Source organism: Medicago truncatula, chromosome 4, assembly GCF_003473485.1.
Source record: "Medicago truncatula cultivar Jemalong A17 chromosome 4, MtrunA17r5.0-ANR, whole genome shotgun sequence".
NCBI classification, from domain to species: domain Eukaryota; kingdom Viridiplantae; phylum Streptophyta; class Magnoliopsida; order Fabales; family Fabaceae; genus Medicago; species Medicago truncatula.
In genome coordinates, this window is record NC_053045.1 from 43,315,429 (window position 1) to 43,328,138 (window position 12,710).

The 12,710-nt window shown below is 29.8% G+C and overlaps 1 protein-coding gene across 1 annotated transcript; it reads right to left on the bottom strand.

The window, feature by feature from the left end:
* LOC25493156 (uncharacterized) lies at window positions 1–1,876 on the bottom strand. The gene is made up of 3 exons (XM_013601576.3): window positions 1,464–1,876; window positions 1,123–1,354; window positions 1–686 (listed from the first exon to the last, which is right to left on the bottom strand). The coding sequence occupies exons 1-3, from the start codon at window positions 1,767–1,769 to the stop codon at window positions 250–252; spliced, it is 975 nt and encodes a 324-aa protein (XP_013457030.1). The 5' UTR covers window positions 1,770–1,876; the 3' UTR covers window positions 1–249.
* Window positions 1,877–12,710: the final 10,834 nt, after the last annotated feature.

A 12,710-nucleotide genomic window follows, 5' to 3' on the forward strand; every position in this document is an offset into this window, starting at 1 on the left:
TAACAAACTGCCGCATTCTATACTGTTCTCAAGTCAAATGCTACCTTATCAATCAACAAAAATATGTGTATGTCTTATTTGATCTTGGGAATTCAAAGCAGGTTCAAAGGGCCTATGTATTGCTATAAATAATTCATACATTCTTATGAAACGATATTCGATTCACACCTTTCTCACTATAGAAATAAATAAATAAAACTAAACCAAAAAAAAAAACCTATCTACCAAAAAACAAAAAATAGTATCAATCTACACAACTTCAATAGCAGTGCAATGCATATCAGGAAACTTCTCTAGCAAATCCACTGTTAACATTGATGCCTTTGGCTTCTGCTTTGGATTAATATTCCTCTCAGAATATCCCAATGAAAGTGAATTTGTTGAAGTGTTCCTTTTAAATGGACCTAACCATTTAGCTTGCATGTATTTATGTTTTCTCCATGGTCCCATGTGCATTTTGTTTTCCTTCAAACACCTTTTAGCTGCCATACACATAATCTTGATTATGTTACTTAATCTCTCTGCTTTTCCTACATAAACCTCAGGGAGTTTCCTCACAAGACGGTTATAGTCCTCACTTGCTTTTCCCATCTCAAATTGTGCTCGAAAGTTTAGTTCTATTATCACCCTAATATCTCCTTTCTCTTTGCTTGTACTATGCAGCACATCCAAAAATGTATGTTCCCCTGCATAATTATAATGGCATAGATATAACTGTTAGATTTAAGTATATATAACTTAATTTCTTGAATGGTATAAATATGTTATACATATAAGCAGAAATTTGATTCCAATTCGCTTGTACCTAACACCTTAATTTTTTAATAAGAAACCCTGTTGCTTTTCAAATACAAATCGCACCTAATACCTAATACATTCTTGTCAATATAGCTAATGATCATGATTAATAATAGTGCTACAGAAAAAGGTAAATAGTTTAGTGATTTAAAAAGGACTTTAAGGTCAAAATATCATATGGGACAAGTTTGTTAAATATTAAAAGAAAAAGTGTTACACTTTCAAAAGAGAGAGTAACTGTAACCAAAAAAAAGAAAAGAGAGAGTAACATATTATATTGAATGATTCTTTAAAGTGTAAAAATTATTAATTAAATTAAATTACCTGATGGAAGATTATGTGAACTTGTCCATTTAGTATTACAAATGGCACTGTTAAAACCACCATTTTGAAGGTAGCTAGAGACTTGTCTCATGAAACAGTTTGGACAAGATCTGGCTTCACCACTCTGTCTACTACAACAACACTCTAATTTTGATCTATCTATTTCCTCAATTGCTTCTTTCGTTGCATTCCTTATGCTTATTTCAACAGAACTTGTTCTATATAGGTTTGTCTGCACAAAATAAAAACCAATTTGGTCAACACAACACAAAATTAACACCTATCAAATCATAGTTAAGAATTAAAAACACAATTATTACATACAGACCATGATTAATTACCTGCAAAAGCTGAAGTTGGTTGTCCCAAAAATTTCTATTCTCTTCATTGTTACAACCTTCATTAACCCTCTCACTAGATTTATCCTCCTCATCTTCAATATCTAACTCCATATGATTATCATGATGAAACTCATCACTACTTGAACTATTACTATTACCTAAACCCATATCACAATCATCAAGAAATTCAAATTCAACATCACCAAGATTTGTGTCTGCATATTGCTGTAGTTTTTGCCTAGACAATTCCCTACGAAAACCAACAGGCAAATACCTAGTAACACGGGACAAAGAGGTTGCACCCATGATTATGTTTTGACTCAAATGTTGTGTGTGGAAAATAGAATGAACAATGGATCTCTTTTTATACAAGAAAAAAATGTAAGGTGGGACAATCTCTCTCTAATCGCCGCGCATATGTAAGAAGAGTGAGTGATTTTGATACAACATGTGTTGGTGAGGGGCCCATTTGGTTGTTGATTATGATTTATAATAATTGAGATATAAGATGAGAACATAATCAGCATATTCAATTTGATTAAAGTAGATTCGAGAGAAATTTAGTAGTTTATGGTAATAACTTATTAGGCTTACAACATGGATCCACGTCATTTGGTAGTACGCAATTATTTGTTCCAACCATAGCATAGCCATCCTAATTAATCCACTTGTGTGGACTTGGATTTTGAAGAACCAGCTTTGCATCCTCCTTTTAGTCTTATCTCGTTCAAATCGGTGGGACTTATTTCTTTTTGTCGTTTTGTCTTAATCCCAATATTAAAGTTAATTCATTTCTATAATTAAACTTTTGTCAAATTTCTTAGTATAAAAAAGTTCTTTTTGTACGATTTATTCATTTCTGAGAGTATCGGGAATATTCCAATACCTTTTTGTTTGAGGGAAAAAATAACTATTGGAAACATTATTTGGAGAAGAAATAGTGAATCATTTACGTTTCTAGATTTCTCGTGAACCATGCTCGAATTGTAAAAGAAGTTATATTATATTTATCTAAAACAAATAAAATGATTTATGTCTTTCTTATATTTTAGGTATTTTTTTTTTTTTTATAGATAGATAAAATGACAAGCAAAAACTCACACACATAAAGAAGTGTTGGGGTTCGAACCCCGGTATATCTGACCTAACAATTTTAGCATTTTTGTTTGTTGAACTGCGACTTATAAAAATACATTATAAGCATATTTATTATTATATACAATTGTATTTAGAGTTTAATGGATATATATAGAACCTCTCAAAAATAAAGGATATATATTGAAGAGTAAAAAAGCTTTACGAATAATATATATTTTATTAAGTGAAATACATTTTTGCTCTTCACTTAATTATTCTAGATTAGTACTTTTTTTTATTAGTCTTTAAATCACATTACATTTATATTTGTATTCCTTTTAGCATATTCCATTTTAAAATTACAAGAGCAATCCTTTCAAAAAAACAATTACACGAGCAGTTATTAGGATAAATTCCATTTTAAAATTACAAGAGCAATCCTTTCAAAAAAACAATTACACGAGCATTTATTAGGATAAAGCTTAGATAAAACTTATGTGCATTATTTTAACCGGTTTTTGCATGATCACCTCTTAATCAGGATGTGGTAACAATGAAACAGCAAATCACTTCTTAATTGATTGTCCTACTTTCGATGTGCTATGACAACATGTCAAAACTTGGATTGGTTTGCATTCAGTGGATCTTCAATATATATTGGATCATTTTATTCAGTTTGCTTATTCTTTGGGAGGCTTCAAACCCCCTTCGTTCGTTTTTGCAGCTTATTTAGCTTTGCAGTGTTTACGTGCTTTAGAATGAAAGGAATCACAGTTTATTTTCTAATAAAGTTAAATCGATTATGCAGCTTCTGGAAAGAGTCAAAATTACTTCTTTAAATTGGTTGAAAGCTAAAAATGTCTGTTTTCCTTTAGGTAAATACCTATTTTCGTCCCTGTAATATTAGCGAATTCTGGTTTTAGTCCCTGTAAAAAAAAGATTTAGATTTTGTCTCTGTAATTTTAGATTCTTCCACTTTTGGTCTCTCCTTTCATCACGTCAGCAGAATCCGCATAAATTAAGTCCATGTAACAGATTCCTCCCACTTTTGGTCCCTCATTTTACGTGTCATGTATACAGATTTTGCTGACGTGGTGGAATGAGGGACCAAAAGTGGAAGATTCTGAAATTACAGGGACAAAATTTAAATCTTTTTTTTACAGGGACTAAAACTGGAATTTGCTAATATTACAGGGACGAAAAGAGATATTTATCCTTTTTCTTTTGGTTACCATTTATGGAACAGAACAAGTCACAACCCAACAACCAATCTCACTAAATAAATAAGCATGTATTATTATTATATGTGATGAACTTCATTCCTACACCGTGATTAGTAATGTAACAAAGAATTATATTTTTTTTGTCGGACTTTATTTATCTTGAAACCTAACTTTAGATTATCAAGGTCTTTTTTTTTTTATATAATTGGAGGTTTAACATAAAAGAAACTAAAAAGAAAAAAATAAGCATGTATGATATGTGATCAAGTTAATTCCTTTCTCATCATCAATAATATAACAAAAAAAATATATTCTTTATTTGATTTTACTTATCTTTATGCCGAACTTCAAATTAACATCTTAATGAGAATGGAGATAAATATAAAAAGAAACTTTTATGTTTATGCAAATAAAAGGTAGTGATGTACACATAACACACTATAATATGATATTTTGAATAACGTAAAGGATATAAAAGGTATTTTGTCTATATTTTAACATATGTTTAGTAATTTAATACAAGATTTAATACAACAAAATATCTCTTTTTACAATTATAAAACTATTATTATAATTATAGGATATAATCGAATGACCTTATAAAACTAATTGAATGATCTTGTAAATCTTTTTTAGTATTAGTGTTTGTGCATTATTTATTTTTTCTCAAAGGCAGAGTGTGGACTTCTTTGCAATAATTGGATATATTTATTACTGTAGTTGGACAAATTGACGATGGTACGCCGCGTATTCACAAAAGGGACCAACTTTTATCTACATACATTGTTTTCCTTGTTTTTGTCATGTGTGATTTGATTAATGATTTATAATTTACTGTATATCTCATCCATGTGGCTATTAACTAATACAGTTCAGATGGCTGTCAAAATCAATATTTTAGTCTTATTCTAAATCCTTGAATCGTGTTCACTTGAGGCTTGAAACGTGGTAGAATCAGAATGGGACTTTCAAGAATCATGCCATATTGCCAGGGTAGTTTTTTGTTAGAGGAATAAAGTAGGGTAGTTAGTTTTTTTTGAAGGGTAGTTAGTTATTCTACCGGTTTAGCAGTATTTTTTTCTTTCTTCACAACATCTGTCTTGAAGTTTCTGGCGTTTGCTGAGCAGAGTCCCTCGTGTTACTTTAAAGGTTTAAATATGCGTTTAGTCCTTGCACTTTTATCAGATTTTGGTATTGGTCCCTACACTTTTTTTTGTTTGGAATTGGTCCTTGCACTTTGTAAAAATATTGGTATTGGTCCCTCTATTAACTTTCTGTTAAAAAAAAACACAAAACTATTGGTATTGGTCCCTGTACTTTGTAAAAATATTAGTATTGGTCCATACACTTTGTAAAAATATTGATATTGGTGCCACGCGGTGTGAAATGATTGGACCATGTGGACTCCGTTGATTTTGTGTTTTTTTTTAACAGAAAGTTAACAGAGGGACCAATACCAATATTTTTACAAAGTGCATGGACCAATACCAAACAAAAAAAAGTACAGGGACCAATGCCAAAATCTGATGAAATTGCAGGGACCAATGACACATTTAAACCTAGTTTAAAATATTTGTATGCACTGTTTGGTCAAATGTGGCATATAGTTGATAACATATGTGATGATGGGTAAACTCAGGGACGGAGTTAAAAAAAAAAAAATGGTGGTGTCAAGGGTTCGGATCTCATACCTTGCATATATTACACATTGTCCTTATCAATTGAGTTAAGCTCACGAGGATAGGACGGAGTTAAGAATTAAGTTTAGGGGATTAAGTTGAAAATATAATTTAATGAGTAAAAAAAGGTTTAAATGTACAATATTTACAAGATATTTAAGAAATTATAAGATATATTCAAAATTATAAGAAATTCAAGAATATAAAAAAGATGAGAGTGTTTTAAGGCTTGTATGAGAATAAAAAGACTAAAGCGAATTTTGAATGTATATTAGCCAAAGAAAATGTGAAACAACAAAAATATAAGTATATGAGGATGAATTCAAAATGAAATTGCGACCAATGAATTGTTACTAGTGCGCAACCAAAATTGCAGATGATTTGGATCTTTCTAACCGAAATTGCAATGAGGAATCATATATTGGGATTCTAGTTAAGGGTTAATTAGGGTTCTTCTGTAAATTTAGGACAAAATCGCACTTTCTTTTTCGTTGTTGTTAAGGATTTTAGTTAAATATTTGTGCAATTAAACCTAAAAACTTAGGTGTTAAAAACCCGATATGAATAAAAAAAAGATCATTATACAATATCATGTAAATTTCACAAAAAATATACACAGACCAAAATTATAAATATTTGCATACTCATATAGTTCAGGGGGACCGTGCCCCTTCTGTTGGTCCCCCCTCTACCTCCATTCCTACGTAAACTTATAAATTGAATTTATAGTGTTTGATAAATTTAATGGTTAAATTATCTAATAATATAAAATATATTTTTGATTAATATTAAACTTTTCCAAGATAATAAAAATAAAATTGATATTAAACTTCTTCAAAATTAAAAATTGATATTAAAACTTTTCTAATAGTATTTACTAAAAATTGCTATTCGCTATTAAAATAATGTTATAAATTCATCAGGAAAAAATTTGTCGCCAACTATATTTGGAGTAACAAAAAAATATCTATTTGGTCAAATAAACTTATAATTTATAAACTATGCTATAAATTCAAAGTTGATCCCGTCCAACAGAGCCTTTATATGTGAATAAAAGTTCCCGTGAGTATAGCTCAGTTGACAGGAACATGCATTGTTATATATAAGGACCAAAATTCGAACTCAAGACACCCCACTTATTCACTTTTAAAATGTAAATTATACTCATTGGACTACTAAAAAAAATTGTCAATAAAAAATAGTACCAAATGTGTATGAGAGCTGACTTTTTCTCCTTTAGAACAACCGAGAAATAAGGGAGTTGTTTATCTTTATATTTTAAGTTGATTTTTTGTGTGTGTTTGGGGTTAAACCTCAAATCTTGTATATATGTATGTATTGTCTTTACTAACTGACCTAAGTTCATGGGACATATTTTAAATTGATTATACGTGCGAATTGTTTTTCATTTTCGACTACTTTTAGAATTTGAATGTCTTTAGTGTAATCTCTCTTAAACTGACATTTCTTTATTTACAAGATTCAAAATCGAAACCACCCAAGAGATCTAAACCTATTTTTATCTGGATCAATGTAATATTAATTTGACAGTCGGGCACTTAACATGAATCACAATGCCTTATTAAAAAAAAATATCATTAATCACAAGGCTTACCCAGTTACCCTATACGGCAAAAAAAATGACTTCTAAAATGGTGTACTCAAAGAAGAAGAATGTGGTTCAGGAAGAAAACCACATTCATACAGTATAGTTTTCATTATTGGGAGTGAACTTGAAGAAATTAAAAACTATGTTTACATTAATACAGTGTATTGCTTGAGACAAGAATGCTTAGTACCAACATTATAAACCCATAAACGTTCCTAGGAATCCTCAAAATTTGAGATGCATGATGAGGTATCACATTTGTCTTAATGCTATAGAAGGATAATAATTTATTAATTTTTTTTTCCAAGAATAAAACATTTGAAAAAGAGCCCCATAGATAAATTTTCTTATTCACCTTGTCATTTTGGTACCAGCGAATTGTTCTGTCATTAGGATCACTTAAATATTTACCTCATTATTATTTTCTCTTGGCTTTTAGGCACCGCTTGAAATCAACATGGTGAGGATAATGTCATTTAAGCATTTCTCATAAAAAGATACTCCATCCTTCTCACAATATTTGTCGTTTATACACGATTATTAAGAAAATGATTAATTATGTTGATTTTAATGGTAAAATTAGTAGCATTTACTAAAACATCATTATTAATTGTAGTTAGTGGAGTGGTTAAGTTGGATGAAATTCAATAAATAAGAGTATAATAATGGAAAAAAAATAATAAATGTTGCATTGGTATTATAAAGTGACAATTATTTTGAGAAAAAGAAAAATTGCTAAAGAGATAATAATTGTGAGACGGATGGAGTAGTGAAATTTACTCAATTTTATAATCACAAAATGTTTGTCATGAAGTAATTAACTAATTTCACTTAAAGCTAGATATGGTCAAGCATCTCAAACTTAATTTCTAACTAAAACAATTGTTGGTCATATTCTAGTAATTTCTAGATTAGACTATGCATTATTGTCCCCAATTATTTTTGTGGAGAGTTAAAAAAAAAAAAAAACAGAATACAAAAAACCGGGTAGGGGGGTTTAATCAATCAATTTATAGATAAATTCAATGGTCTTACAAAGTCAAAGAGGTAATACCAAAAAGTAGCAAGAGTTTGACCATGTAATCTTAATAAATACTTCCTCCGTTTCAAAATACATGTCCAAGTCAACCACTTCACATATGCCAATATATAATTTTGACTGTTAATATATTTAATTTTATAAAGTAAAAAATTATAAAAATTTAATATTTTGAAAATATTTGTCGAAACAGATCAAACAACATCTTACATGCTAATATTTGTATTTATATATTAGTTAAAAAGTATGGTCAAAGTAAGTCAAATGAATAGTGCACATTGTAAAAATTGGACATGTATTTTGAAACGGAGGGAGTATGATTCAAATGTCACTTAACACATTTATAAAATACTAGCCATTAGCATCACCTATTTACTTACCCTTCCACCTCTTTTTTAAAAAAAAAAATGTTTTGCTAAAAATCCTAGAAATGATAAAATACTCTTTGTCCAAGACATGCACCAATCACCACATGATTGTACTATATAAACTAATAATCATTTTCTTATGCACCAATCACGATCATGATTGTACTATATAAACCAATAATCATTTTCTTTAGTTACTACTACCTTTCTTTTTAATTGTCACATTTTGACATTTTACATAAATTAAGATAGTTAATGATTGTTACTACTTTTGATTAAGTTGTACTTTTATTATAATGACCTTATTCATTTAATATCTCATTTCATATATTTCTCTCTCCGCAATAAATAACTAAGGATAATATTAGTAAAACAACATTTAATGTTGCATTGAACTTTGAAAGTGACAATTAAATAGAAACAAAAAAATCTTCAAAAGAGACACATAAAAAGGAACGGATGGAGTATTACTTGTAATCCTAAAATTGAATCAAATTGACATATTTAGTTCAATTCTTTTTTTTTTCTTTTCTAATTTTTACTTCTCTTCCAAATTTGCTTCTTATTTTGTGCTTCCTGTTTCATTTTTTTTTTTGTTTCTTTTCCAAACAATTTTTTATTTTGTGCTTCCTAATTTCCAATCGTTTTTTTTTTCTTAATTTTTAGTCTTTCCAATCTATCCTATCTTTTGTGCTTAATTTTTAGTCTTTCTCCTAGTTTTTCAATCGGTTTTTTTTTTCTTTTTCCAATTAGGGTTTAGAGTTTATCTTATCACTATCATATATTATTCTATCACTAGACCCCGATCCATTCGATTGATTATGTAACCTCGATAAATATGGTTTAAATGTCACTTAACACATTTGTAAAATAGCTATTAGCATGACCAAATTAACATTTACTTACCCTTCCCTTTTTAAAAAAAAAAAAAATGTTTTGCTAAAAATCGTAGAAATGATAAACTACTCTTTGTCAAGACATGCACCAATCACCACATGATCATGATTGTACTATATAAACTAATAATCATTTTCTTATGCACCATTCACCACATGATCATGATTGTACTATATAAACTAACAACATTCAAAATGGAGACACCTATTTTTGGGTTATTAAATGGGTCTCCGTGTACACCTCATTCATTTATAATTTTTTAATAGTAGTACATAATAAGCATTCAATCACTCCAACCCAGATTTCACACAAAGTTCTTAAATGAGACACACTAATCAACTATCACTAACTTTATATCATTATATTTCAATTTTTAAATATTAAAAGAGTGTGGGTCCCGCTTAAAAGTGAGGGTCTTAAGTAAAACCCTGGGTCTTATAAGACCCTGAAAAAGATTATCCCCATTAGGGGTGCCTAATAGTTACTGGGTCTTAAATAGTTAAGACCCTCCCAATGAAGATGGTCTAATATTAATTTTCTTTTTAGTTACTAATTTACTTACTTACTTGTAATCCTAAAATTGAATCAAATTGGCATATTCTTAATTATTAGCTCATACCAAATATCTGGTGTGTCCATATATTTCATATTTAAATTGTGCAACTAGTTAATAAGCTTTCACTAATGTTGAATATACTTCTTTATTTTTTAAAACCATCTTTTGTTTTTTTGTAATTGATAAGAATGTTTCTCTTGGTTATAGAGATGTGATTTGCTATTTAAATTGTGTTGAACCTAATTCTTAGGAGTGATATTGACTTCCATCCCCATGTGTCTCTTATTAAAAGTATCAAGGCTGGAATCTTCAAATTGTGCACACCGTAGAGAAAGTAAATACTGTGCTAATTTTTTTTTTGTCAATACGAGGGTTTCAATTTCCTCCACACGATCCCTGAAAAAAAAAAAAAAAAAAAACCTCCACGAGCCTCCTTTTTTTCTTTTTTTTTAGGAGTGCCTCCTACATATCATATTAGTTTTGTCAAAGCCAATGTAACAAGATTCTATTAAGAAAGTATTAATGATTTTTTTATCCTTATTAATGGATTGTATTGATTCATCCATCACCATCTAAATCCATCTAATTCATTCATTTTGTCACCCTTAATCTTAAGTGACGTGCAAGAGAGTTGTGTTGAACAAACAACCATATCAATAAAATTATGTGTTTGAATATTTAAATTCATGTTTTTAGACTTTGTTTAGAAGTTTTAAGGTAACGAAATGAGAGAACCTTAAGGATAAATGAAAGATATAGAGAAAACATAACTTTTTTTTTCTTACTTGAATCAAAACCCTAGGATGAAAAACTCAAAATTAATAACATTGAGGTAGGATGTTGAGGGCTTTGAATGAACTTTCAAATTTTCCCTGTCTCTTCATAATATTCTCAAATCAAATATTAGCAATATGTATTCTTCTGTCGTCTCTAAAATCACTCTTCCAAATAATAAGGTGGATGATTTACCAACATTCTCTTCCTCCCCTCCCCTTAATTTCTTGTAAACAAAACTTAATGAATATGTATGTAATTAGGCTTTTGAGATTTTTAATTTGATTTTTTTTTAAAATGTTAAATACCGTTGTGATGAATATTATGAAGGCTTAATAGCAGTTTTCGCCCCCTAACTTTCACGAAGTTGTGATTTTGGCCCCCTAAAAAAAACTACAAAATCGCCCCTAAGTTTTGCCACTGTAGCACTTTTGGCCCCCCAAGGCAAAAAAAAAAAAAAAATTAACGCGTGGCACCTCACTTACGGTGCCACGTCAACGTAGACCGAATCAAAATTGGCCTTGGGGGCCAAAACTGCCAATAGTGCAAAACTTAGGAGGCGATTTCGTAGTTTTTTTTTTAGGGGGTCAAAATCGTAATTTTGGGAATAATAAGTAAGTAGAGATTAGGTTTCAGTACTTTTCTTTTACAACGATGTTGGTGCATGACAGTAAAAGTTCAAATCATATGCATTCAATAACCATATGATAATGAAATAACATAACATGCATTGAATCAAACCATGCTAGAATCTGAGGTCCATGATAATAAAAAAATCTGTTCATCAAAAACTTGAAAAAGTCTGTCTATACCGTTACTAAATTAAGGCTCAAGTAAAAAAATTGAATGCAGTAATTAAAATAAAAATGCACCAACCTGGGCCTGTATCATCCTACCGCAGTAGTGACTATTCTACCACTAAACCACTGGTGCTTCATATTTATGCAAGGGCAATGTAGATTTTATGTATTTCTAATATTCTATTTATTTTTTTAAGGAGTATTTGTGTTACTCTATTGTAAACCAGCTTTCTAATGTGAATATCAATTTTACATTTCTCTCTTTAGAACCAATTTTAAATATGAATTTAAATGTACGTAATTCTCTCAAATCTCATCAGTTTCTCATTTTTTTTTTCCAGGCTAATAGTTAACGACATCTTTTGCACCGGTTCCCAAATGTCAAGTTGTGTGCATGGTGTTAAGACTATTTTTCATGAGAAAAAGCTATTTAAAGCGAAAACTTTCTTCACGATTGTATAGCGACATGTATTGTAGTCTTTTCTAATTTGTATTCACCCACTCATTTATTGTTACAACAACCACCGTTGTATTGTGCCATATAAACATCCAACGGTGAGAGTGCATTCGCTAGAATTTCACGAAATTGCTTTCGTTGTGTATAGCAAAGCTCTTTTTCATGTCGTGTCAGATATTTGTGTCTTAAATAAAGATCACAGTTAGTTTACACATAGGCTATTATAATATTTGTTCCTAAATAAAATTATTTTTCATTTTTTAAATATTTTTATTTATGAGATTTGCTCATATATTACTTTTAGAAAAAATATATATATCAAAGTCTGTGGTCTTACCCGTGTAGCTAGTGACTTCATTATCTATACTCGTATTTACCGTGTAGTGAGTACGAAGCAATCCGTTACCCCTATTTTCACTATAACGAATTGATAAATAACAAACAAATATCAACAATTTACAAATAACAGATTTAGTTGTGCTTGGTAAACACACTCTTTAAGTTGAAATCTTGTGATTGAATCGGAGCTTTACTTTTATGAGTTTGGCTATGGCATGGTGAATGAACACCATCCCATTTTCTAAAACACATTGTTGAGTGAAAATGTTTTGAACGAACACCATCCCATTGATTCAGACATACTTGGTTATTAAAGTAAATCTCATCGTCAGCTAATGTTACCTCAATGTTTTGAATCAATTTTAATGGGTGGGTCTTGGAAAGTTAGAGTGAGTAGTATCTATAGAGAAACAAACAAGTGAAAATATC